Source organism: Ranitomeya variabilis, chromosome 8 (genome assembly GCF_051348905.1).
Source record: "Ranitomeya variabilis isolate aRanVar5 chromosome 8, aRanVar5.hap1, whole genome shotgun sequence".
Taxonomy (NCBI): domain Eukaryota; kingdom Metazoa; phylum Chordata; class Amphibia; order Anura; family Dendrobatidae; genus Ranitomeya; species Ranitomeya variabilis.
The window spans coordinates 70,749,551-70,776,842 of record NC_135239.1 but is presented as its reverse complement, the minus strand read 5'-3'; the positions used below and the strand labels follow the sequence as shown (position 1 = coordinate 70,776,842).

Here is a 27,292-nt window from a genome sequence, read left to right as displayed (position 1 = left end):
CATTATGTCGTCCCACGAGGAAGTCAGTGAGCACCCTGTAGAAGAGCCACTAATGCAAAGTGGTAATGCTGCAAAAAAGAATAGTGGACACTCCAGGAAGAGTGATTCCACTGATAAATCAGGAAGGAAATCATCCCGTTCCACACCCCAGACCAGACGATCCACCCAACAATCGGTATAGTATGCTTCAGAATGTTTGGGTATACAGCTCCTTCAGAGCTTATATTGGTCTCCTCTGCTTATGTCCCTCTAGGCAAAAAGCAAGGAGAAGACCAAGCACAAGCAGTGTGCTATATGTATTGAGCCCCTGCCTGACTCTTATTCTAAAACGTTGTGTCAGGCATGCATAGATAACACCCTGCGGCAGGAGGAGTCCGTTAAAATGGACGAAATACGGCTTATGATTCGGGAGGAACTCCAATCGTTGGGTGGTGGTCCCTCAGGCAGTATTGAAAGGAGGAGTAGGAGAAAATCCTCACCTAATGCTGACACGTCGGCGGAAAGTGGGGAGATTGATTCAGACGTCTCCCACTTGTCTGGTTCCTCAGATGAGGAGGAACATGTCTGTTTCCCGACTGAGGGAGTAAATAGTCTAGTCAAATCAGTGAGGAAAACGATGGGGGTGTCGGAGGTTAAAGAACCCCAAACGGCCCAGGAGGTTATGTTCGCAGGTCTATCTCAGCGAAAGGGCCACGTATTCCCAGTAAACCAGACTATAAAAGACCTCATTAAAAAAGAGTGGAGCAAGGGGCAGAAGGGGTTTACACCAGTATCCTGTAAGAGACGTTACCCCTTTGAGGACGAAGATTTAAACACCTGGACTAAAGTTCCAAAGGTCGATGCGGCGGTCGCATCCACTTCCCGCCGTTCTTCCCTACCAGTGGAAGATGCAGGCTCCTTATCTGATCCCATGGATAGGAAATCGGATGCACTTTTGAAAAAATCATGGGAGGCCTGTGTCACTGCGTTTAGGCCGGCAATCTCCACCACATGTACCAGTAGATCTATGCTGGTTTGGTTAGACCAGCTGGACCAGAATATCAAGAGTGGTATATCTAGGGAGAAATTGAGGGCATCCATCCCCTTAATTAGGAGCGCTGCGGCATTTATATCCGATGCCTCCGTGGATTCTCTCCGCCTGGCGGCCAGGACAGCCAGCCTCACAAATACTGCCCGCCGAGCCTTATGGTTAAAGAACTGGAAGGGGGATGCCCAGTCCAGATCCAAGTTGTGCGCCATACCCTGTCAGGAAGGGCATTTAGGAGGCCAACATTTGGCAGAAAGGGAGGCTTTAAAGAGCAATGGAGGAACAAAGACTTCAGGCAGAAAGGCAATTTGTTTAACAAACGTCCCTTCAAACCAGCCGAAAAATCCCGGGAACCCTATTCCACCAGTGGGCGGTAGACTACTGGGATTTATCAATCAGTGGAGAGAAATAACTGTCAACCCATGGGCCATAAAATTAATATCCTCAGGCCTCACCCTAGACTTCATCCGAAGACCTCCGGATTCCTTTCGGCTCACCTCCCTAAGATCCAAACTACAACAAGAAGCATTGGAAGTAGAAGTTAAGTCCCTTCTTGCCAAACGGGTCCTAATAGAGGTTCCGTCATCTCAAACGGGGCAGGGGTTCTACTCCCCCTTGTTTCTGATTACAAAACCTGACGGATCCTATAGAACTATATTTAATTTAAGAAAACTAAATATGTTCATAAAACCCACAACATTTAAAATGGAATCCATTCGATCAGCCATTAAAAATTTGTTCCCTAACTGTTACATGGTAGTACTTGATCTCAAAGATGCTTATTATCATCTTCCTATACACCAGTCACACCAGCAGTTTCTTCGGGTAGCAGTAATTATAGACGGTCAAGTTCGTCATTTTCAATATAGAGCAATGCCCTTTGGTCTATCTATGGCTCCTAGGGTCTTTACTAAGTTACTTTTGGAGGTAATGTCCTTTCTGCGATTAAAAGACACGTTGGTCATCCCATATCTGGATGACCTACTAATTGTGGGGAGAAATTTCTTACAGTGTGAACAAAGGTTAGAGGAGGTGGTATCCTCTTTACAAAGGCTGGGATGGATTGTTAACTGGGAAAAATCCAGACTCCAACCCGTCACTTGTCAGAGATTTTTAGGTCTCCTCCTGGATTCAGTAGGCCAAAAATGTTGGTTGCCTGATGATAAAAAGTGTTCGATCATTAGTAAAGTAGATTTAGCTATCAAAAAACGTAATATGTCACTGAGAAATGCCATGTCATTGTTAGGTTCACTATCATCATGTATCCCTGCGGTTAAATGGGCTCAATTCCATACCAGGCAGCTACAAAAATTGGTATTACAGGAGGACACTAAAAATAGGGTACATTTAGATCAAAAAATTTGCTTAACGGCAGAGGTAGTACACTCCCTTACATGGTGGTTAGATTGGGGAAATCTATCAGAGGGGGTACCATGGGTCATTACCCCTTCTACCGTAGTAACCACAGATGCTAGTCCGGAGGGCTGGGGAGCACATTTTGGTGATCAGGTGGTTCAGGGCCTTTGGTCCAGGTCAGAATTAGCTAATTCCTCTAATGTAAAAGAATTAAAAGCCATATATTATTCCCTACTCTACTTTCTTCCCCAGCTACGAGGCTCTCACACAAGGGTCCTCTCAGACAACACCTCGGCAGTAGCCTATTTAAATCATCAAGGAGGTACACGGTCAGAAAATCTTATGAAAATCTCATCGGACATCATGACGTTAGCCGAAAGTCATCTGTTGTCCCTATCAGCGGTGCACATCAGAGGTATAGACAACATTCGTGCCGATTTCCTCAGTCGCCATACCCTTCATCAAGGGGAATGGATGCTCAGCAGAGATATTTTCCGGTTGATAACAAACCGATGGGGCGTGCCGCAAATAGACCTATTCGCAACAAGGTCCAACCGTCAGGTCAAAACATTTGCTTCCCTTTGCAGACTGGACAACCCCGACATATTCGATGCCCTTCAGGTGCCATGGACATTCGACCTGGCCTACGCATTCCCTCCATGGAATCTATTACCAATAGTAATAAGAAAAATAAGGGAGGAGGGGGCAAGAGTTCTGTTGGTAGCCCCATTCTGGCCCAAAAGGCCATGGTTCTCCTGGCTCAGGGCGATGTCGACTACAGACCCTTGGATCCTGCCTCAGACCAAGGACCTGTTGTCTCAGGGACCGTTTTTCCATCCTCGGGTAAAAGGCATGAATCTGACGGTATGGAATTTGAAAGGCACTTACTAACTCTAAGGGTTTTTTTCCAGTGGGCTTATAGATACTCTTATGAAGAGTAGAAAGCCTTCCACTACCCAAATCTATGTCAGGGTTTGGAAAAAATTCCTTCAATTTCATACGGCACAACTTTCCGCTGAAGTACCTATATTTTCAATATTGGAGTTCTTGCAAAAAGGACTTGAATTGGGACTGTCTGTAAATACTCTAAGAGTCCAGGTTTCAGCTCTAGGAGCCCTCTTTAGTTATGATGTGGCGGGAGATAGATGGGTTTCTCGTTTTATATCAGCATGTGAGCGATCAAAACCTATTCATATACCACAGGTGCCTCAGTGGGATCTATCTCTAGTCCTAGATGCCTTGACACAAAGCCCGTTTGAGCCTCTACATGAGGCCTCATTAAAGAACATCTCGCTAAAAACAATACTGTTAGTAGCGTTAGTATCTGCTAGAAGAGTGAGTGATCTCCATGCCTTGTCAATTGACCCTCCTTATCTATCCGTGACATCTGATAGAATAATTTTAAAGACGGACCCTTGTTATCTCCCTAAGGTAGCTACTAGTTTTCATAGATCCCAGGAGATCTTGTTACCTACCTTCTATAAAGACCACTCGACTCCAGAAGAAGCCAGGCTTCATACCCTAGATGTTAAGAGAACTATTCTAGCCTACTTAGAGAGGACTAGGGACTGGAGGAAGAGTAGGGCTCTCTTTGTCTCTTTCCAGGGAAAAACCAAGGGTTCCAGAGTTACAAAGAACACGCTATCATGCTGGATTAGAGATGCCATAATCCTGGCGTATAAAGCAGGAGGAAGAGATCCTCCAATGCATGTGGGAGCACACTCCACAAGAGCCGTGTCGACCTCCTGGGCAGAGAGGGCGAATGTGCCGATAGACCTTATATGTAAGGCTGCAACTTGGTCTTCACCAAACACCTTCTATAGACACTATAGATTAGATCTATCTGCTGCTTCTGACCTAACCTTTGGGGTTTCGGTTCTTGATTCAGTTAACCCACCCAGTATATAGTCTCTGAAAATCTCTCAGTGGGTGCTGTCGTGGCGAATAGAAAATATCGGATTACTCACCGGTAATGCTCTTTTATAGAGCCCACGACAGCACCCATTCGATTCCCTCCCTTTTCTTTATTTAGTTGCACGTGGTGTCTTAATAGGGAGATGTATATAATAGAGTAATATGGTAGGAAGTTGTAAATATGTATATATGCCTAAACCTGGTAAACTAAAAAACCTGGCGGCGGTTCCTCCTTTTTCTCTGTAAAACAACTGAGGAGCGAGGGGGGGCCGCCCCTTTTATCTCTCTGTAGGTTTCCTGTTCCTAGGGGCGGATCCCCTCTCTCAGTGGGTGCTGTCGTGGGCTCTATAAAAGAGCATTACCGGTGAGTAATCCGATATATCTCCTTTCTTGCACTTTTTGCACATGACACTTTGTCTGAATGATATCGCTTCTTTAAGCTTATTCCTTTAGGTATATATTATGGTGTAGTCAGCACTTTGTTATACTTTAATTTTAATTTGGTGGAGATTAATTTGGGTACTTAACACAGGTACTATTTATTATTTAATATGCTCTTAACGTTTACACACTTTTTTAACTTGGATACTTACATGGTTTTACTTATTATTATTGAGGATTGTGTACTCACTGGTGTGGTATTATGAGCATTGTAGATATTTTCTGCACCCCGTAACGTCCCGCATACTTACTCCATCCTGTATTTGTTTTCCCCTATATTATGTTTATTATGTATCATGTTGTTTTTATGATTCAATAAATTATGAATTATTATATACACTGCAGTTGTGCATTATATTTATAGGTTTAATATATTTGAGTGGATGCACAGCATATACTTATTCTGGTTTTCTGTGTAAATTTACTGATCCTGTGGATGTCAATGTTTCCTGACCGAAAAACTCCTTTAACCCCTTAGTGAAAGATCCAATTTGGTTCTTAGGCTATGTTTATGTGTGTGTCTCTGTGTGGGCAGAGAATACCGTATATACTCGAGTATAAGCCGAGATTTTCAGCCCATTTTTTTGGGCTGAAAGTCCCCCTCTCGGCTTATACTCGAGTCATACCCGGGGGTCTGCAGGTGAGGGGGGGCGGGGACTATCTAATTATACTCACCTACTGCTGGCGCGGTCCCTGCGCGTCCCTGCTTCCAGCGCTGTGTAGTCTTCCTGTACTGAGCGGTCACATGGTCCCGCTCATTACAGCAATGAATATGCGGCTCCACCTCCCATAGAGGTGGAGCCGCATATTCATTTCGGTAATGAGCGGTAACTGTGACCGCTCAATACAGGAAGAAGATGCAGCGCTGGAAGAAGCAAGGACTGCACAGCACCAGCAGTAGGTGAGTATACAGCGCTGCGCAGCGCTGCGTGATATTTACCGCTCCTCGTTCCGGTGCGGCTCCGTCTTCAGCGTCCTCTGGCTGTGACGCTCAGGTCAGGGGGCGCGGTGACGTAGTCAGTGCGCGCCCTCTGCTTGAACGTCAGTGCTGAAGACGGAGCCGCACGAGGAGCAGGTAAATATTGAAAGTGCCGGGGGTCCTGAGCGAAGAGAGGTGTGTTTTGTTTTTTTTTCTATCGCAGCAAAAGCATATGGGGCAGTGACTGTACGGAGCATCTGTATGGGGCCATAACGATTGTGCAGCACTATAAGGGGCAGTGACTGTACGGAGCATCTTATGGGGCCATAACGATTGTGCAGCACTATAAGGGGCAGTGACTGTACGGAGCATCTTATGGGGCCATAACGATTGTGCAGCACTATAAGGGGCAGTGACTGTACGGAGCATCTTATGGGGCCATAATGATTGTGCAGCACTATATGGGGCAAGTGACTGTACGGAGCATCTTATGGGGCCATAACGTTTGTGCAGCACTATATAGGGCAAATATCTCTATGGAGCATCTTATGGGGCTCTTATTACCCTTTATGCAGGATTATATGGGGCATATTTTAATATGGAGCATCTAATGGGGCCCATCAAACTTTATGGAGCATTATATGGGGCTCCTGATTCAATATGGATATTCAAAAACACTTAACCTACTGATGTCTCAATTAATTTTACTTTTATTGGTATCTATTTTTACTTTTGAAATTTACCGGTAGCTGCTGCATTTTCCACCCTAGGCTTATACTCGAGTCATTAAGTTTTCCCAGTTTTTGTGGCAAAATTATGGGGGTCGGCTTATACTCGGGTCGGCTTATACTCGAGTATATACGGTATATGTGTGTCTGTGTGTGGGCGGAGTATATGTGTGTGTTTCTGTGTGTGGGCAGAGAATATATGTGTGTTTCTGTGTGTGGGTGGAGAATGTGTGTTTCTGTGTGTGTGCAGAGAATATGTGCGTGTTTCTGTGTGGGCAGAGAATATGTGCGTGTGTGTGCGCGGCAAATGTGTGTCTGTGTGTGGGCAGAGAATATGTGATTGTGTCTGTGTGTGGGCGGAGAATATGTGTGTGTCTCTGTGTGTGGGCAGAGAATATGTGTGTCTCTGTGTGGGCAGAGAATATGTGTGTGTTTCTGTGTGGGCGGAGAATATGTGTGTGTTTCTGTGTGGGCGGAGAATATGTGTGTGTGTGTGTTTCTGTGTGGGCAGAGAATATCTGCTTGTGTCTGTGTGTGGGCGGAGAATGTGTGTGTGGGCAGAGAATATATGTGTGTTTCTGTGTGGGCAGAGAATGTGTGTTTCTGTGTGTGGGCGGAGAATGTGTGTGTGTGGGCAGAGAATGTGTGTGTGTTTCTGTGTGTGGGCAGAGAATATATGTGTGTTTCTGTGTGGGCAGAGAATATCTGCTTGTGTCTGTGTGTGGGCGGAGAATATATGTGTGTTTCTGTGTGGGCGGAGAATATGTGTGTGTTTCTGTGTGTGGGCGGAGAATGTGTGTGTCTCTGTGTAGGCAGAGAATATGTGTTTCTGTGTGGGCAGAGAATATGTGCGTGTGTCTGTGTGGGCGGAGAATATGTGTGTGTGGGCAGAGAATATATGTGTGTTTCTGTGCGGGCAGAGAATATGTGCGTGTGTCTGTGTGTGGGCGGAGAATGTGTGTGTGTGGGCAGAGAATATATGTGTGTTTCTGTGTGGGCAGAGAATAGGTGTGTGTCTGTGTGTGGGCGGAGAATGTGTGTGTGGGCAGAGAATATATGTGTGTTTCTGTGTGGGCAGAGAATATGTGAGTGTGTCTGTGTGGGCGGAGAATGTGTGTGTGTGGGCAGAGAATATGTGTTTCTGTGTGGGTAGAGAATATGTGCGTGTGTCTGTGTGGGCGGAGAATGTGTGTGTGTTCTGTGTGTGGGCGGAGTATATGTGTGTGTCTCTGTGTGGGCAGAGAATATGTGCGTGTGTCTGTGTGGGCCGAGAATGTGTGGGTCTGGGCAGAGAATATATGTGTGTTTCTGTGTGGGCAGAGAATATGTGCGTGTGTCTGTGTGTGGGTGGAGAATATGTGTGTCTGTGTGTGGGAGGAGAATGTGTGTGTTTCTGTGTGGGCAGAGAATATGTGCGTGTGTCTGTGTAGGCGGAGAATGTGTGTGTGTGTGGGCAGAGAATATATGTGTGTTTCTGTCAAGGAGAGACTTGGTGAGCGAGAGCTAATAACCCGGGCTCCTGCAATTTCCCTAAGACTAGGGAAATCCTGACTGACCCTCTACCTGAAGTTTACACTGATGGTGTGCATGTCCAGGCCTCGAACCTCACCCTAACTCCTGAGCTCAGCCCTAGGCTGAAACCTCCACCCACCACCCAGTGAAGAGGTAATACTTAAATACCCACAGTTAGCACAGACAAGGATAAAGGAAAATATACACCACGCCGCAGACACTCAGGAATACACTATAAATGTGCAGGGCAAAATAAACACAAATCTAGGAAGGAGTAAATAAGACGAAGGAAAATACACCACCAGCAACAAATCTCCAACCACCAGCTCTCCACTCCAGACCGAGATAACAACGCACAAGACAGAAGCTATAATCGGCGACGACCAATGATCAGGAGAACTATTTAAAGGCCATGGAAATGGCCCAGCTTCCAATCCGAGGATCAGGTAAATTAACCCCGGAACAGCTAGACAAAATCTAGCAGACGCCAATGAGTAAATAGTGGTCAAAAGCAGAATTACCGCTGTCTGTCGGACGACCTGGTCTGAACAGCGTCCGACATGACAGTTTCTGTGTGGGCAGAGAATATGTGCGTGTGTCTGTGTGGGCGGAGAATGTGTGTTTCTGTGTGTGGGCGGAGTATATGTGTGTGTCTCTGTGTGGGCGGAGAATATGTGTGTGTCTCTGTGTGTGGGCAGAGAATGTGTGTCTCTGTGTGTGGGTGGAGAATGTGTTTCTGTGTGTGTGCAGAGAATGTGTGTTTCTGTGTGTGTGTGCAGAGAATATGTGTGTGTTTCTGTGTGGGCAGAGAATATGTGCGTGTGTGTGCGCGGAAAATGTGTGTTTCTGTGTGTGGGCGGAGAATGTGATTGTGTCTGTGTGTGGGCAGAGAATGTGTGTGGGTGGAGAATATGTGTGTGTTTCTGTGTGTGGGCAGAGAATATGTGAGTGTGTCTGTGTGGGCAGAGAATATGTGTGTGTCTGTGCGGGTGGAGGATATGTGCGTGTCTGTGTGTACCCATGCAACGTGTATACCAAAGCGTCATCTGATGGGACTACTACTCCATCCGGCTACGTCTTTTGTTACATATGACAGACAGCATGAGCCGATAATGGGAGAATAGTCTCATCATCAGGCGCCTGTGTTCAATCAAAACATTTACATAATTACATACATATTCACATACCGAACACCTAATCCCCGATGCCTGTGTCTCCTGCAAACAATCAAAAATAATAAACCAACATATACTCCCTGTCTGCCGTAGTCCATTTAATACCGAGTGTCCCACGTCGATCTCACCCGACCGCTGGCGATACACTAACAGGAGTGTATCACTGAGCCGCAGTGACAGTACAAAGCGCCAATCACAGTGCATATCACATTTAGCACACTACTTCACAGCTAATCAGATTCATTCTATCATCCTACTACTCCTCGTGTGTATTTCACCAATGTGTGCCTCATATGTGTCCACCAATCAATTTCCAAATCCACAATGCCTCATGTCTTGGTCATACCAATCACTAAATACGACCCATGTATTGTTTACATAACAAACCGCCCAACCAATAGATGCGCCACTTCTCATCGGCGCTCAAAAAGAGCACATGTATCCACACCATTCTGCAATGAGTTGGACCAGCTCTGCATACCACGCCCGGCGAGGCCAATTCGGGGGATGAGAATCTCCGGGACACCCTCCGCCCTGATTTTCCTGATGACTCTGGGAAGCAGGGGGGGAAACAGGTAAGGAAGGCGAAACTGACTCCAAGGAAGGACCAGCGCGTCCGCCCCGATTGCTCCCGGGTCCCGAGAATGTGCTACAAACTGAGGTACCTTGGCATTGAACCAGGAAGCCATCAAGTCTACGTCCGGAGTACCCCAACGAAAGTAGATTTGTTGGAATATGTCCTGATGGAGAGACCACTCTCCTGAGGCAAGACCTTGCCAGCTGAGGAAGTCTGTGGCCCAATTCTCCACTCCTGGAATGTGAACGGCTGATATGACCGAGTGGTTGTTTTTGGCCCAACGAAGGATGTGCTCTACCTCACGCATTGCAGCTCTGCTGCGGGTGCCCCCTGATGATTTATATAAGCCACAGCCGTGGCATTGTCCGACAGGATACGGATGGGGCTGCTAGGAGATGATGGAACCGCTTTAGAGACAGCCAAATCGCATGTATCTCCAGGATATTGATTGGAAGGCGAGACTCGTGATGAGTCCAGGTTCCCTGTGTCGGCATCGGTAGTGACTACCAGCCAATGGACTGGAAGGACCTCCCTTGGAGAAGAGAGGTTCGGAGCATCCACCATTGGAGTGTCTGCTTGACCCGAGGAGAAAGAGGACACAGTCGGTCGAGGGAAAATGGACTCCCATCCCATGTGTACAGCAGAGCTTGCTGGAGGGGACGGAGGTGTAGTTGCGCAAATGGAATCGCCTCCATTGCGGCCACCATCTTCCCGAGAATCCTCATGCCGAAACGGTTGGAACAGGGGGACGGCTGGAGAAGCTACCAGACCCCCTGTTGAAGAGCCAGGACCTTGTCCCGAGGAAGAAGCACCAACCCTAGGGAGGTGTCCAGGGTCATGCCCAGGAAGGAGATCCGTTGAGCCGGAACAGGAGATGAGTTTTTTAAATTGATCAACCAGCCCAGCCGAGAAAGAGAATCTAAGGAAATGTGGACGCACTCCTTGCAGGCTTGGAAAGATGGGCCTTTGACCAGTAAGTCGTCTAGGTAGGGATGCACGACTAGACCCCGAGAATTCAGAATGGCCATGACCGCCGCCATGACCTTTGTGAAACTCTGGAGGTGGTGGCGAGGCCGAAATGCAAGGCCGTAAACTGTAAATGTTCCTCTCTGACGGCGAAGCGAAGAAACCTTTGGTGAGGTGGGAAGATTGGGATGTGGAGGTACGCATCCCGGATGTCGATGGATGCTAAGAATTCGCCTTGTTCCATCGAGGCAATGACGGAACGGAGGAATTCCATCCTGAAATGACGGACTTTGACAAATCTTTTCAAGAGCTTTAGGTCCAGGATAGGCCTGACCGTTCCATCCTTTTTGGGGACCATAAACAGATTTGAATATTTCGTACTCTGGGACAGGGACAATAACTCCGTCTTGGCGGAGCGACTCGATGGCCTGGAAAAAAGCCCGAGCACGCGTTCCCGCTTCGGGAGGGCGGGAAGCGAAAAACCGGGTTGGAGGGGGGGAGGAAAAATCGATTTTGTAACCGGAGGACACCAGATCCCTGACCTACTCGTCGTGAATGACTGCGAGCCAGGCATGACGAAACAAGAGAAGGCGTCCGCCTACTTTGCTGGTGTCATCCGGACGAGGTTACAAGTCATTTAGAAGATGGTTGGGTCTGGATCCCCTGGACCTAGACTGCGTGGTGCGGCCCCACCAGGAATGGTTGGGCATGTACGAGGCCTGAGGGCTTTTGTCTCTGCCGGCGCAGCGCCCCAAACCAGGGGAACTGGCCGAGGAATGCCATGCGTAATTTCCACGAAAGGGCCGAAAACGATCCTGCGGCTGTCGTCGGAACGGTTTTCTGAATCTCTGCTGGGGAAGGGAAGTACTTTTTCCCCCTGTAGCGTCTGAAATCAGCTTGTCCAGCTTTTCACCAAATAGTTGGCCACTGAGATATGGCAGGGACTTGAGGGACTTTTCAGATGCGGAGTCCGCTCGCCAGTTCCTCAAGCATAGCGCTCTCCTAATCGCCACAGCCTTTGAATTGCAATTGAATTTGTAATTGCAGACCAGTTCGCCGCGTCCAGGGAAGCGTTTACTAAGTAATCGCCAGCCAAGGAAATTTGATTTGCTAGCTCCGCTATGTCAGAAGGAAGATCACTGTTCTGTAAGGCCTTATGCAGAGAGTATGCCCAACAAATCACGGCTTTGGCTACCCAGGTAGCAGCGAAGGAGGGATAGAGTGCCGAGCCTGAAGCCTCAAAGGCTGAATGGGTGAGACTGTCCACTAGGCGATATGTGGGATCTTTGATAGAAGATCCATCCGGCACGGATAGGAGAGTTTTAGAGGACAAACGTGAAATAGGAGGATCCACAGGCGGGGATTCTGACCATTGTTTGCGGAGATCGGGAGAAAAAGGATATTTGGACTCCAGAGATCTCTGGCCTGCAAAACGTTTGTCTGGACGATCCCTATGTCGCTGGACTATGTCCTGGAACTCCGGGTGATTGGCAAACACCCTATAAGTACGTTTGGTCCTTTTGAAGGACACCGAATTATCCGTACTGGAGGTCGCTGGTTCCTCATCAACCTGAAGGGACTGGTTGATGGCCTTGATGAGACTATCTATAGTGCTCTGATAACCTGGTGACTCCAGATCAAGAGGCCCATCAGACTCAATTTCAGAGTCCTGGTCGGAAGAGGTGCCTGGGGAGCGAGAGCGGAGCTAACAGACGCCGAGGCACCAGAGAGCCTGGGGGACGAGTTACGGACGCGCTTCCTAGATTGCCACTTGTGCTTAGAATGAGAGCGGCCCCTGCAGGCTGAAGATTCCGCAGCCATAGGGGGAAGTTTCCCGAATAGCCGGATTAGTGGTCCTGCTCCTGGATGGACTCGATAGCTTTAGTCAGAGAAGCCATAGATTGCGAAAGTGACAAAGCCCACTCAGGGGGACTGGTCACCGCGGGCTCGTTTGCGGCGGGTGGCTCCTGAGCGCATTTAGGGTCACAAGCATTACAGAGCGGAGCAGTATGCCCTCTTGGTAGCGCAGCCTGACAGGAGGTGCAAGAAGTGAAGAACACCGTATGTGTTTTTGCAGATTTTCTTGAGGGTTTAGGCAGAGACATGTTGTACTGTTAACCTCCATGCAGGGCTGATGTGGGGCACTTGCTTGTGCAGCTAAAAAAGCGGAGCGCTGTGTGTGAAGGAGGAGGGCCTGTGATAGTATGCAGTGCACCTACCCAGGTCCTGTGTCCTGTCGCAGCGTTGTGACGGGGAGAAGGTTCCTGAAGCTCCTCGTATTCAAGATGGCCGGCGAGAGTATGTGGAGCGTTTCTCGCAGTGTGCGAGAAGCGCTAAACTAGTGGGCGGGCCCTCACGCGTGACGCGCGCTCTGGGCGTAGATGGCCTAGCTGGGGCCGAAGCCAGGGACTAAATTAGCGGTGCCTGGCCGCAAGATGCGGCCAAACCCGCGGTGCGCTCGGGAGCCCCCCACCCCTGCCAGACTCACCGCTGATGCTCCTCTTCAGGCAAGGTATGGGGGGAGATGCAGTAACCCTTGATCCGCTGCCCTCTTGATGAGGTGGAGAGGGACTGGGGAACTCCATACAGCACCGCTGTTCTTCAGTGGTGGTGCAGAGGGAGGGCGGCCGGACTGTGCCTATGGAAGGTGGCCTCTGTGTATCCTAAGGGTTCGCTCCCCTAAGATTTCACAGGACTAGTTCTCGGCCGAACATTCACAGGAGAGGGTACGGGGAGTAAACTCGCCATGCTCGCCTGTTGATGTCTTGGGGGAGATCGGCCCCCTTAAAAGGGTCTGTCGCCCCATCATCCTCTTGCACAAAGCTAAAAATAAAATAAAAAATAAAATGTCTGGAGAAAAACAGACACAGTGTGCCTCCTATGGACACTAAGCAAGAACTGGTATTCTCCGGAGCCAGTGGGCGGTGTATACTGCAGAGGAGGAGCTTAGGCTACTTTCACACTAGCGTTGTTGGCTGTACCTCGCAATGCGCCGTTTAGGAGAAAAAACGCATCCTGCAAAGTTGTCTGCAGGATGCGTTTTTCCCCATAGATTTACATTAGTAACGCATTGCGACGTATGGCCACACGTCGCAACCGTCGTGCGACGGTTGTGTCGTGTTTTGGCGGACTGTCGGCACAAAAAAAGTTACATGTAACTTTTTTTGCGCGTCGTGTCCGCCATTTTCGACCGCGCACGCGCGGCCAAACTCCGCCCCTCCCCCCGGACCTTACAATGGGGCAGCGGAAGCGTCGTAAGACTGCTTCCGCTGCCCACGTCGGGCATCACTTTCACAACGCGCGTCGGCACGTCAGCCGACGCTAGTGTGAAAGTAGCCTAACCCTTTTTGTATTTACTTAGTGTCAGCCTCCTAGTGGCAGCAGCATGCACCCACGGTCCTGTGTCCCCCAATGTGGCGATGGAGAAATACCTGTGTATATAGAAAGCCACAATCTGGGAATATAGGCAAGCATGGTACATCCACACCACACTATCTCGAAAATTACCCTTTAAAAGGAAACCTGTCAACTGATTTATGCAGGCCAAACCATGGTCAGTATGAATCAGAGCCTGCCTGCAACTATTGCATCCAGGTATATTTTTCTGGTACCACAGGCAGACAATACTAGTCCGGCACTGCTCCAGCCGCCTATAGTCTGCTCAACTCCAGGTGATAGGTCTCACCCATAGCAAGAGACCTTTCAATCATGTGGAGCGACTCTGGGAAAAGGAAAGACTCTTCTAACCATGGTTTTTTTCGAGCTAGCAAAGGGAGCTGCCAGAGGCGGATCTTGATGATTTGCCTAAGTGCATTTAGCATGCCAGTACATTTCTCAGACAACCATTAATAACCTCATTGATAGTAAGTGAGGTGAGCATGTGTCTAATTTTACGGTCAGTGCTCATACTCTACATTAAGAAAGTCAAGAAGTTTTGAAGATTTTATTTCCATATTTTCCTCATTTGCACATCATTAACATGTCTATCCTCCTGTGATTCTCTTAATTCCATGAATTTTCCTTTCTAATATTGCAATGTCAATGTTGAAGAATTGATATAGCGTGACAGTAGACTTGTAGCCTAAGGCCAGAAAACCCTTTTAATCCATCCTAGTATGTCAGATCCTGCATCCATGCAACCTGTTACATCCGAGAACACGTGTTCAATAGAAATGAAACTGAAGAAAAGAGAAATCTATTGGATTTACACATTGCAGTCGCCAAATCCATACGGACTAAATGATCAGTAAAATCATTCTGTGAACGAGTGACACCTTGTGGCCAAAGGGTATTAATGCACCAGTGATACACTAATGAAATAGGATATGATGCTCATCACAGACAAGTACAAACCATATGCAATTGATACAAAAACCATATACAATTGATACATCTCTTCACTTCCTCAGTCCCCAAGATTAAAAATATTATATATGTATATATATATGTATGTATGTATATATATATATATATATATATATATATATATATATATATATATATATATATATACAGTGCCTACAAGTAGTATTCAACCCCCTGCAGATTTAGCAGGTTTACACATTTGGAATTAACTTGGCATTGTGACATTTGGCCTGTAGATCAGCCTGGAAGTGTGAAATGCACTGCAGCAAAAAAGAATGTTATTTCTTTGTTTATTTTTTTAAAAAATTGGGAAAAGTTTTTTCAGAGGGTCATTTATTATTCAACCCCTCTACCCACCAGAATTCTGTTTGGTTCCCCTAAAGTATTAAGAAGTAGTTCAGGCACAAAGAACAATGAGCTTCACATGTTTGGATTAATTATCTCTTTTTCCAGCCTTTTCTGACTATTTAAGACCCTCCCCAAACTTGTGAACCGCACTCAAACATGGTCAACATGGGAAAGACAAAGGAGCATTCCAAGGCCATCAGAGACAAGATCGTGGAGGGTCACAAGGCTGGCAAGGGGTACAAAACCCTTTCCAAGGAGTTGGGCCTACCTGTCTCCACTGTTGGGAGCATCATCCGGAAGTGGAAGGCTTATGGAACTACTGTTAGCCTTCCACGGCCTGGACAGCCTTTGAAAGTTGACTCCCGTGCCGAGGCCAGGCTTGTCCGAAGAGTCAAGGCTAACCCAAGGACAACAAGGAAGGAGCTCCGGGAAGATCTCATGGCAGTGGGGACATTGGTTTCAGTCAATACCATAAGTAACGTACTCCACCGTTCCAGACGAGCCCGTAAGGTACCTTTACTTTCAAAGCGTCATGTCAAGGCTCGTCTACAGTTTGCTCATGATCACTTGGAGGACTCTGAGACTGACTGGTTCAAGGTTCTCTGGTCTGATGAGACCAAGATCGAGATCTTTGGTGCCAACCACACATGTGACGTTTGGAGACTGGATGGCACTGCATACGACCCCAAGAATACCATCCCTACAGTCAAGCATGGTGGTGGCAGCATCATGCTGTGGGGCTGTTTCTCAGCCAAGGGGCCTGGCCATCTGGTCCGCATCCATGGGAAGATGGATAGCACGGCCTACCTGGAGATTTTGGCCAAGAACCTCCGCTCCTCCATCAAGGATCTTAAGATGGGTCGTCATTTCATCTTCCAACAAGACAACGACCCAAAGCACACAGCCAAGAAAACCAAGGCCTGGTTCAAGAGGCAAAAAATCAAGGTGTTGCAGTGGCATAGTCAGTCTCCTGACCTTAACCCAATTGAAAACTTGTGGAAGGAGGTCAAGATTAAAGTCCACATGAGACACCCAAAGAACCTAGATAACTTGGAGAAGATCTGCATGGAGGAGTGGGCCAAGATAACTCCAGAGACCTGTGCCGGCCTGATCAGGTCTTATAAAAGACGATTATTAGCTGTAATTGCAAACAAAGGTTATTCCACAAAATATTAAACCTAGGGGTTGAATAATAATTGACCCACACTTTTATGTTTAAAATTTATAAAAATTTAACTGAGCAACAAAACTTTTTGGTTTGTAAGATTTATGCATCTGTTAATAAATCCTGCTCTTGTTTGAAGTTTGAAGGCTCTAACTTATTTGCATCTTATTAAACCTGCTAAATCTGCAGGGGGTTGAATACTACTTGTAGGCACTGTATATATATATATATATATATATATATATATATATATATATATATATACACTGTTTAATCAACTAAAAAAAATCCTAAAGTTGAGTACATAAGGAAATAACAGATGAAAAGACTGAATTGTTTCCTATTTGAGACACTACCGAATATATTTTTATGACTGTGTTCTATATTCAGTATTCCAATATTTTTATAAGTATTGCTTAATTATTTCTATTGTAATTATATTAATACTGTCTGAACACCCCACCACTTTTGTTTGCTGTGGTGCCTACTGCCAATGTTTAGGTTTTAAATTGTCAGAAACTACTGAATGTTTCTATTACACTGCTGAACATAGATTCTGGTCCAGAACCAAAAACCATTAACTATTTTTACGCTTGTCTGACAATAAAAAGACAAGAGCTATAATTAATTGCACGGACCATTATTGCATAGAAGACCGTGCACTGCAAGTCACATTCTCCCTATTGTAAACACCTATGCACACACAGAAAGAGACCTGTTATTCTAGGGAAGTGGAGAGAAGACCCTAAGGAATCAGCGTTGGACTAAGGCCCCTATCACACATCCGTTTTTTGCCTCAGTCACAATTCGTTGGCTCGACAGATCGGTCGCAGATTGTGAAAAACTGATGCGACGGATCAGTTTTTTGGACAGATTCAACTAGCAGATCTGGCTAATTGGATTGGAGCATGCTCAGTTTAAAAAAAAAAATAAAAAAAAAAAATGGAATTCGTTGCTGGATCCGTCTCTGTCCGTTTTTTTGACGGACACAAAAAAAACGTTACTAAGTCTATGAGAAAAAAAAAACTGATCCGGCAGCATCAGTTGCCGAATCCGTTTTTTTGTTTTTCAAAATTCGACGGATTGCGACTGATGGCAAAAAACTGATGTGCCTAATTTTCTGAGATGCCTGGGATCAAGACGGCTTTTAAAAAGGTAATTTTTCTCTGAAATGCTGCTGAATTTCATGGTTGGGTTTTCTTCACACATCCGTATAAAACACGTATAATACTGGTGTCAGTGTTTTTCTGGTATGGAATAAGAAAGAACTACATGACAACGCTTCCATTTCATTTTTACCCGTCACTCCCAGACTTACCTGTTCTTCGTTGTGATGTGCCAAGATCATAAAAACTGGGGCTCCAAAAAGACCCAGCTGAATGGAATGGAGGTCGATCATGCCTGTCCACGGCCTGTAATAGGAGCATCAGTCGAGAGCTGCAATCTGCTAATCTTCTGCGTTCCCATTGAGGCTATGTGCACACGCTGCGGATTTTGCTGCGGATCCGCAGCAGTTTCCCATGCGTTTACGGGTCATTCCATGTCAAGTGAACCAATGATTTTTACCACTATATTTTTAATTCTTTTGAGATTTTGTTATTTGGTAATAGTGTGTCAGAGAATGCAAAATGTGAAGAAGAAAAAAATTCTAGATTTTTTTTTATTTTTTATTGATTTTCAAAGTTCAGAAAAAGTGCGAATTTCGGTGTTGCCTGCCTTTACATTTCTCCCTATAACTCAGGCTAGAAAAGAGATAGAGAAACAAAATAAACACCATTCTACTCAGAACTGTACAGGCTTTCACCAGATATGTCACAAGAGTATCTTTGATAATATTTTACCTATGTGAACGCAAGCGCAAAACTTTAAAACGCATTTCCGAAAAAAACGTTTAATTTAAAAATTTCAAAAACTGCATATGTGCCTGTTATACTCCTATTCACATCTGTACCAAAATACAAGTTGGGATCATGATGGGATCATATTTTAAAAAATAAAAATATTACAGTGTCATTTCAAAAATCTTGATTTCAGATCTGCTCAGCCTGTGGTCTAACAGTGTGGGGTCCATATTTACCAAATAATCCATGATTGTTAGATATTACTGTATTATTTTATTATGTTAGAGCTTAGAAGCAGGAGAGGAGAGAGGAGAAGCTTTGTTAGGGCTGAGGATGAGCAGGGGTAGACGGTGACTGCAGAGCAGATGACAGGCCGGCAGCTCGGGCCTCCAGAGGCCGTATTCACACCAAATCTTATCACCCAGGCAACTCCTCAAATGGAGGGAGAAAAATATTCTTATCATCCAGTCCATGTATTGTACAAACCAGGACTACAAAGAGCAGGAGGAGAGTTTGTTATAACATCGGTTACAGGAAGCAGAACCCATCACAGGGACTCAGCAATACCGGACTGTCATCCCATGTAGTGGAAATAAAGACAGTGACGTCCATGACGTGGTAGAAGGCGGCACAAGATCGGCAATGGATGACATAACTGGTGATGTGACCTGTGAATATAATTAGCGCTGGCGGCTACTGGACTCTCCAAAGATTGTGAAAATGAAGACGTAGAAAGGACTTTTCTGTACTTTCTGGTCCAGCGCCATCCTTTGTGTATCCAAGAAAATCAGACATTGTAAAAGTGAACAAAAATCAGATATAACTCAGGTGGAGCCGAGCACCATGACAGCCGCACATACTCTGACACAGAAGGAAACGGCCATTGCTAGTGAGCGCTTATGGACAAGATGACATTTCATCCTCTAGAAGGGACACATTGATGATAGAAGGCCAGTGTAAAAACCTACTACTAATTGTTTGATTAGCTCATATTTTATAGAACGAGGATTTAACTACTGGACTATTCTTCGTAAACACTTCAGAAATGACATGTTTAGTGATATAGTAGAAAAAAAATTGTTCCATGTATAAATAGGTGGTAGAAATATTGGTTCTTTTAATCTTGTTTTTAACATATAATTAGGATCAGACTGTAGTTAGTAAACCACACCTGAGGATGTGATCACGTTTTATCTTTTGGTTTGTTCAAAGAATTCAGGTTAAAAATGCTGAGCAAGTTGTTATGATGATTAAGATGTATTTATTCTGGCACTTCAGTAGTTGTTTTTTGTGTTTCTTTATTGTTACATATAAATGTTGAATGCAATAAGTTGTAATTTGAAAAGAAAAAAGGAAGAAACTCACACAAACATAAAATCAGATGATTCAAGGCTTAAAAAAAAATACAAATGTGATAGATCCCAAGTTGAATCCCTGTACAAATATAAACAAGGACACAAGTAACACGCATGCATGTTTTCACAATTTTAAAAAATACGTTTTTTTCAGAATTGCGCATCAAAGTTTTTAATTTGATTTCTCCAAAACAAAATATAAAGAAACATAGTCTTGTGACATATCAAATGAAAGCCGGTACCGTTCTGAGAAAAAGGATGCCTCTCCCAACTCTTTATCTTAATTCTAGCCCGAGATATGATAAAAAATGTAAAGCCATACCAGGCCAAAATCCATGCTTTTTCAAAACTTTAAAAATCTGTAAAAAATTAACTGATGAAGAAAAAAATTCTAAACTTTTAATTTGTATTTAACTAAAGTTGTACTTCATAAAAACAAAAAAAAACAAAAATCTAAAGACGTAAGGTAAAAAAAATATTCATATTTGGATCACTTGATATGGAATGACCATTACAGTACAATGTATACCTATGGGAAACGCAATCCGCAGTGCACATGCTGCGGAAAAAAAACGCAGCGGTTTACATTCTGCAGCATGTCAATTCTTTGTGTGGATTCTGCAGCGGTTTTACACCTGCTCCATAATAGAAAACCGCAGTGAAATCCGCACAAAAACCACGGTAAATCAGCGGCAAATCTGCAGGAAAAAAGCAGTGCTTTTGCCCTGCGGATTTATCAAATCCGCTGCGGAAAAATCTGCAGTGGACCATTCTACGTGTGCACATACCCTAAGGGTGATTCACATGACCAACCTCTGCTCAATTTTCGGGTTCGGTGGTGGCCACTGCAGTTGGGACTCCCAGTGATTGCAAACAAGAAACAAACACAAGGTTCGGTAAAAATGTATTTAATTTCCCTAGTTTTATTCTATACAATGTATGACAACCCCACTCGCAAAGACAATGAGTCATTCAAATATATACAAAACACATCCAATGGTATTCACTTGTCTCTTAAGTAAAAAATCCTAATGGCGCATAATCCAGCTCTTACTACAAGCTGCACATATGCAATTATTTGAGGTCAGACGCCGGTGGGAATCCCAGCCCAGAAACCACCATATTAAATATCTCCAATAGAAGAATCGCAATATCATATACCTGATCAGGTGAGCTCTGTGCAGCATCCCGAAATTTAAAAAAAAAAAAAAAAAAAAAATCAATGCCTTCAGGTTCAAGTATTAACAAAAAAAAAAAATATATATATAGCACTTTTCTTTTAAAATAAAAATCGGGTCCATCACAAGAAAGAGCAGCGGTGCCTTCACCAGCCGGCTCTTTGCTTTCAGCAGCATTTGTGGCGCAGTTCTCCTTGTACAGCCTTGCTCATTTCTGAAGCAGCAAGAGGTCGCTCCATACAATACTTCACTGCATCCATCACAGACTTCATGCTTTTATTGGGTTTACTGATGGTTTGGGGTCATAGCCGTAGAGGAAGGTTGCGGATATTACAAATATTGCTCCCAAGAAAAACACACTAGTAAAAGAAAAAAAACAGGAAAAAATAAATTAATCAAAGCTTCTTATATTAATTTACACTAAAAAAATAAATATTTAAAGTTTATTCCACTTGGATGACGGGTCTTCCCAATAGGTGACCACCGAGCCTATGACGGCCGCAATGACGACGACCGCGATCTTGACAAGTTACGTTACAGGACAACATTTTAGAAGATATAAAGGAAAGTCGCTTCACAAGAGCTGCCAACTTTTGCAGCTTCTGCCATCACAGCAAAGCAGGCTGCCAACGCTGCACTGGTTTTCATACAGTACAGAAATGGCTAACTTTTGAAAATTATTTTTTTTTTTTGTAGATAGAGGTCACTACCTGGTTGGAACAAAATCTTGCAGCCAAAAGTAGGAGATCAGGGTTGACAGAATAATTGAGAGGGAAGTTGCAAAACCTTTCAAGATGTTGTCGGCATACTTGATTACAGCAGCGATCACTAATCCACCTAGAGCCTAAAAAAGATGAAAAAGAATTAAACAAAAATCAAAACTGGTCAGGTGACAATAAGTACCGTATTTATTTGCTAAATGGAGCAGAGATACATCCAATGCAAAGTGCAATGGAAATCAATAGTAGCAAATCAAAAGCAAGCTCTCGAGTACTCCCATCAGCAGACAGCAGCGGTAAGCACCAGCCTCAGAAGCATCCAGGCTCAATAGTACGATTAGGTGCTTTGCCGGTTGCAGAAGTAAGCAGTTGCGAGCAGTCTTACGCGACCATTGGGGTCTCAGGACCCAGACCCCCACTGAACTGCACATGTTTAAAGGAAAGCTTTCATCAGTAAACAACCTATAGTTGGAAAAAAACTTTTTTGTGTGTTTCATGTATTTTATTTTCAATTATTGGCAAAGACTGTTCTTTCAGGAAAAGTTTTCAGCAACTTCGTTATTATCAGAGACAGGATTACAATGGCAGGCGGCACCTCTACACACAGCTGATGACACAGGATCCACCAATCATGCCAGGCGATGGCACTGCTTCCCCACAGCCTTCACTATCAATTTGCACAAACTTATTAAATGCTTCAGTACAAAAAGATAGGGTCACTATCTCACCACTGGCTCTATGTACATGTGTTTCCAGAAACACGAAATTAAAGCATAAAAAGCCCCAATGATCTGTGTGAAAATAGCAAGACTACTATTTATTAGATTTTTATTATAGAAAGTGATGTGGGTGAAAAAATTTAAAGTTTAGTTCTCATTTTATGAGGACCTTTCACCACATTTTATGTTTTTAACTGACCACCTCATAAAGAAATGGTTTACGAACCGAATAATTTTTTTTTTTTGTCCATCACCTCCATGGCGGAGATACTGGCTTATAAACTTTATATGCAAATTTCCACTAATATTAAAATGGCAATAACAGTGGCTTTTCAATGGGGGTGGTTACTTTTTCTCCTGTAAGATGTTAACCAATCATAGGCAGGTGGTGTCATGCAGGGGGAAGGGAGGAGAAAAAAAATAAAATAAAAAACCCCCCAGAGAAGATCAACTTTCTCTGTGTAGGATTAATACAAACCCAATATCCCAGATATTAGTGGACAATGTCACTGTTACTGGAACTGATGCCGAGCTGTGAATGTGACAAGCAGTGATCGTACACTACACCTCATCACACTGTTTGTTTTTTTTTCACCCTGCATGACACATCCTGCTTCTGATTGCTCAATGTCATGCAGGGGGAAAAGTAAAGACATCCTTACAAGAATCTCTGCTAGTGCTACCCGTGCCAAGTGGAAATTAGCGCATACCTACGTATATACACAAGCTAATCATTACACAATGGAGATGAAAAATAAAATAGACACGCTATATTCAGATCTTTGGCCACTTCATCATATTGTCGTCAGTACTGCATGTTTTTTCTTTAATAGCAGTTGATTATGAAAGTAGCCCTTCTATCTCAACGAGGGCCCATGTAGGAGGTGGTGACATTTTCAAATTACCTGAAGAGCCACAACTGTCCAGGTCAGATGATTGTATCCTTGGAAGAATCCCTCTTTCGAGACACGGTCTCCATCATAAACAAGAACTCCCATCATGCCAAATATTCCACCGAAGAAACCTGAAAGGGAGTCAAGTCCAAGATGGTCACCATTTCTGAAACAGCAAATCGTCACTGCTCCAGATGACTATACGCTGATGTAATTATAGTATCAGCTTTCAAGATGTTATACACCAAATGGCATCTTCAAGACTAAAAGAATAAGAACAGCAGCAATACTGAAGAGAGTGCCTAGGAATTAGGATCATCCCACAAATTCCATATAAATACCATTACATGCTGATTTTTGCATTGAAAACACTGATGCCCAAAAATGAAGGGTTTCATCTCCTGCGTGTAAATTGGTTGAGCTGTACTGCCGGGCAAAGTACGCACAACCCTACTAAGTGTTTGATAGTGAAGGACTACTATCCACGTACATTTCTTAAATACTGTATACTCACCGAGCTGTATATTTCTAATCCACACGGACTGCTTGGTTTCTTTAAGAATTTTCTCAAAGTAGACGCCAGCAAAGCCACTCGAGAAACATGCAGTAAGGACGGCCATGAGCCCCACAAAACGGGAACTCACTGAAACTTCCTTTGTAGGAGCACTGGGAGAATCTGAGGGCCACTGCAAGGGCGACAGAGACAAGGTTCACAGTAAAGTCAATGGATAGGAAGGTGGCGCGCCAAATCTAGAAGTTTCACAACCCCCCATGGAAATTTCTGACAACATGATAAGCAAAGTGCAGCTTGTTTAGAATGGGGTGTTAGATTCCTAGTGATGCAAATCTGAGTCGTGACTAAAGAAGTTTTAAGTATCAATGTAAGTCAGTCTACGGCCATGAAGGTAACTGATGGAAAGAAAAACTGAGGGCTTGATGACACGCTGTGTTTTTGCCATGGGGGAAAAAAATGTGTTTTACAGTACACGCATAGTGAATGAGTATTCTGAAGCATACGCTGCTTATTTGTGCCCTACAGATTTGAACTATTGCATTTTTTCTTAGCCGCAGAATAGCAATTCTTTCAGTGCTTTGTAGCTTTTTTTCACCTATTCAACTAAATTTAAAAAAAAAAAAAAAAAATGTAAGAAAGGCTCAAAACCACGAGTACTTTACACAGTGTTTTTCCGGTCAACACTTTGCAGCTGATTTTTATGCACTAAAAAACAAATAGTCAATGAGTACCCATATCCGAAAACTCAATGGAGTTCTCAAACATGTTCCAGGAAAAATAAATCCCTCCTGAGCGCAGCCCTGGACTAAGCACATAATACTACTAAGCCAGGGAATTTTTAGTTAGTTATACCCTTTACACATTTCATTGTTTGTGATGTATATTTTACAGCTATATCTTTGGCCATGTCCAAGCTAACAGAGAAACTTCATTAGAGTATATTCACACTCTGCTTTTTTTGTAGTATTTTTCTGCACTCAAAACCACAGTGTTTCTTTGAAATCGTACTTTGTTGGTACTGTAAAATGCAACTTTTTTTGCTGCAGAAAAAAAAAAAAAGCTGCAAAACTGCCACATCTGAACATACTCTTAGAATTCACTAGCCTTATATATTCAATATATCATAGGATAGGAGATAAATGCTACAGTCCGAGCCTTAAGCGGTGTTAACGGAATTATAAAAAACATGGCTGCTTTATTCTAAGTGAAACGCTGTTGACCACTTACTCACATGCCGTGGCCGCCTCCTAGTTTGTGGATTGGCAGCAAGTCAGTGCTGTGTGAAGATAAACCTCTGGATGCCACACTGACTGTGCAGGAGTAAGTGCACAAGCACTCTCCTCCCGACATTGCTCCCTACAAAGCTACACCCTGAATGTAGCCATGAAGCAAATGGTGTAAAGCAGATATTGCAGAGCGCAGAGGATGAGGTGTGTAGTCACTCCTGCACAAAAACAGCGTGGCGTCCAGGACTATCGTCTCATGGCAATGGCTCTGGGGAAGGCAGAAGCGTCAATATAGGAGCAAGCATTAACATGCTAAATAAAGTTGAGAACTGACAGATATTTAGCCAACCCAAAGGTGCATTGGAATCACAAATTAGCATGTTGCAAAAAAGTACTCCATAAAGAGCAATGGTAAGAACGGATTTAAAAAAATATAAAATATATATTTTTTTATTTTGTAGCACCATTTCCAACAAGGCTATGTGGATAGGAGATTTTGACACATCCCCTTTACTGATAATTATCTGAGGAATAACGCATAAAAGCGGAACTGAAAGTATTGAGGAAGTTCATTTGTGGTTGATGATTCATCTCCAGGAAATAGCGGATGTCTGGATACCTACAGAGTAATAAGCCCGCTTCAGTTAGCGAATCAAAGTGGTTCAGAAAACAGCTATGCAGAGGTTAAAGGAAAAGTAAAAATAAAAACTCCTGTGCACCAAAACTCCGAACGGTGCTGGGAAAATCAGAGGAGACAGTTCGGATGCAGGCGCCTCTCATAATGGCAAAGAGAAGCACTCTTCCCATAAAAGCTTTTATCCTCTTAATATATTGCTGTTATCATATTATATAGCACTGTGCACTTACAATTGCTCATTTTGCCTTTTTTTCCCCAGATAATTGTTCTCTTTTACATCAGGTCTATAACATCACGTGATTAAAAATGGACTAGCGGAATCCTTCCAAGCGGACTCACTCACTACTTTATCCGGAAAAATTGCTCTAAATTCTAAAAGAGAAGCTCGACTGTATTGAAGTTTGGATTGTACATACTTGGGTTCATGAGCAGTGAGAGTGCAATGAACCTCAGCAACAGCGATGAGAAACATCCTCACGTTGAGTGATCTCGCCGACTTGTTGCCACGCCAGTTGTCTCCAGCTTCGTGTGTGGTGCTGACAAAATCCTTCATTTGTTATCAATGTACAGATATAGCTTGGAGCAGAGTGTTTTCATTGTGAGTCCTTAAAGAGGTGCCAAAGTGAGTTTATAAAGAAATTTGGAGGTTGAAATCCACCGTCTACTCTGTCATTAAAGAAGGCTTCAATACAGAGTTTAAAGGGAACCTGTCACCCCGTTTTTTCAAGATGAGATAAAAATAGCGTTAAATAGGGGCAGAGCTGTGCTTTACATTAGTGTATTTTTTGTGCCTTTATTCCCCACCTATGCTGCCGAAATACCTTTGTAAAGTCGCCGTTTTGGGCTGTCACTCACGCTGGTCTGGTCATATGGGCGTGGTGACATCGCTGTTTCTCCCCAGATCCTGCTCATCTTTCCGTTGGTGGCGTAGTGGTTTGCGCATGCCCAACAGGCGAATCCACTGTGCAGCTGAAGGAAGAGTGCGATCTGCGCTATTCCCCTGGTGTTCGGTGGGGGCGGCCATCTTCCTGTGGCCGCGCGTGCGCAGATGGAGCACTCTGCTGCCCGGGGCTTCAGGAAAATGGCCGCGGGATGCCGCGCGTGCGCAGATGGAGATCGCGGCGGCCATTTTCCTGAAGCCGTGTTCGCATCTTGGCTTCAGGAAAATGGCCGCCGAGATCTCCCTCTGCGCACGCGCGGCATCCCGCGGCCATTTTCCTGAAGCCCTGGGCAACAGAGCGCTCCATCTGCGCACGCGCGGCCACAGGAAGATGGCCGCCCCCACCGATCACCAGGGGAATAGCGCAGATCGCGCTCTTTTTCCTCACCTGTGCAGTGGATTCGGCACTTGGGCATGCGCAAACCACTACGCCACCAACGGAAAAATAAGCAAGATCTGGGGGAAGAAACAGCGATGTCACCATGCCCATCTGACCAGACCAGCCTCATTGACAGGCGAAAACGGCGACTTTGGTAACGTATTTCGGCAGCATAGGTGGGGAATCAGGGTCCACAAAATACACTATTGTAATGCACAGATCAGGCCCTATTTAATGGTATTTTTATCTCATACGGAAAAAACGGGGTGATAGGTTCCCTTTAATCTCCAAGAGACTGGTCATCAAGATCACCTGATTTAACAACATCTGAGGTTTTCCTTAAAGGCTGGGTGTACAGCGTTCAGTAACAAACCATGAACCATACAGGCACTCCGAGA

General features: G+C 44.6%; 1 protein-coding gene across 4 annotated transcripts in view; it reads right to left on the bottom strand.

Annotated features, from left to right (window-relative positions):
* Nucleotides 1-20,581: 20,581 nt before the first annotated feature.
* Nucleotides 20,582-27,292, bottom strand: part of SLC35A3 (solute carrier family 35 member A3) — a 102,356-nt gene continuing 95,645 nt past the window's right edge. For all 4 annotated transcript variants that reach the window (XM_077277445.1, XM_077277448.1, XM_077277446.1 and 1 more), the window contains exons 5-8: nt 23,713-23,884; nt 23,211-23,329; nt 21,578-21,711; nt 20,582-21,226 (exon numbers count right to left, since the gene is read on the bottom strand). In XM_077277445.1, the coding sequence (XP_077133560.1) occupies nt 21,136-21,226; nt 21,578-21,711; nt 23,211-23,329; nt 23,713-23,884 (516 nt within the window). In that variant the 3' untranslated portion in view covers nt 20,582-21,135. The remainder of the gene's footprint in view (nt 21,227-21,577; nt 21,712-23,210; nt 23,330-23,712; nt 23,885-27,292) is intronic.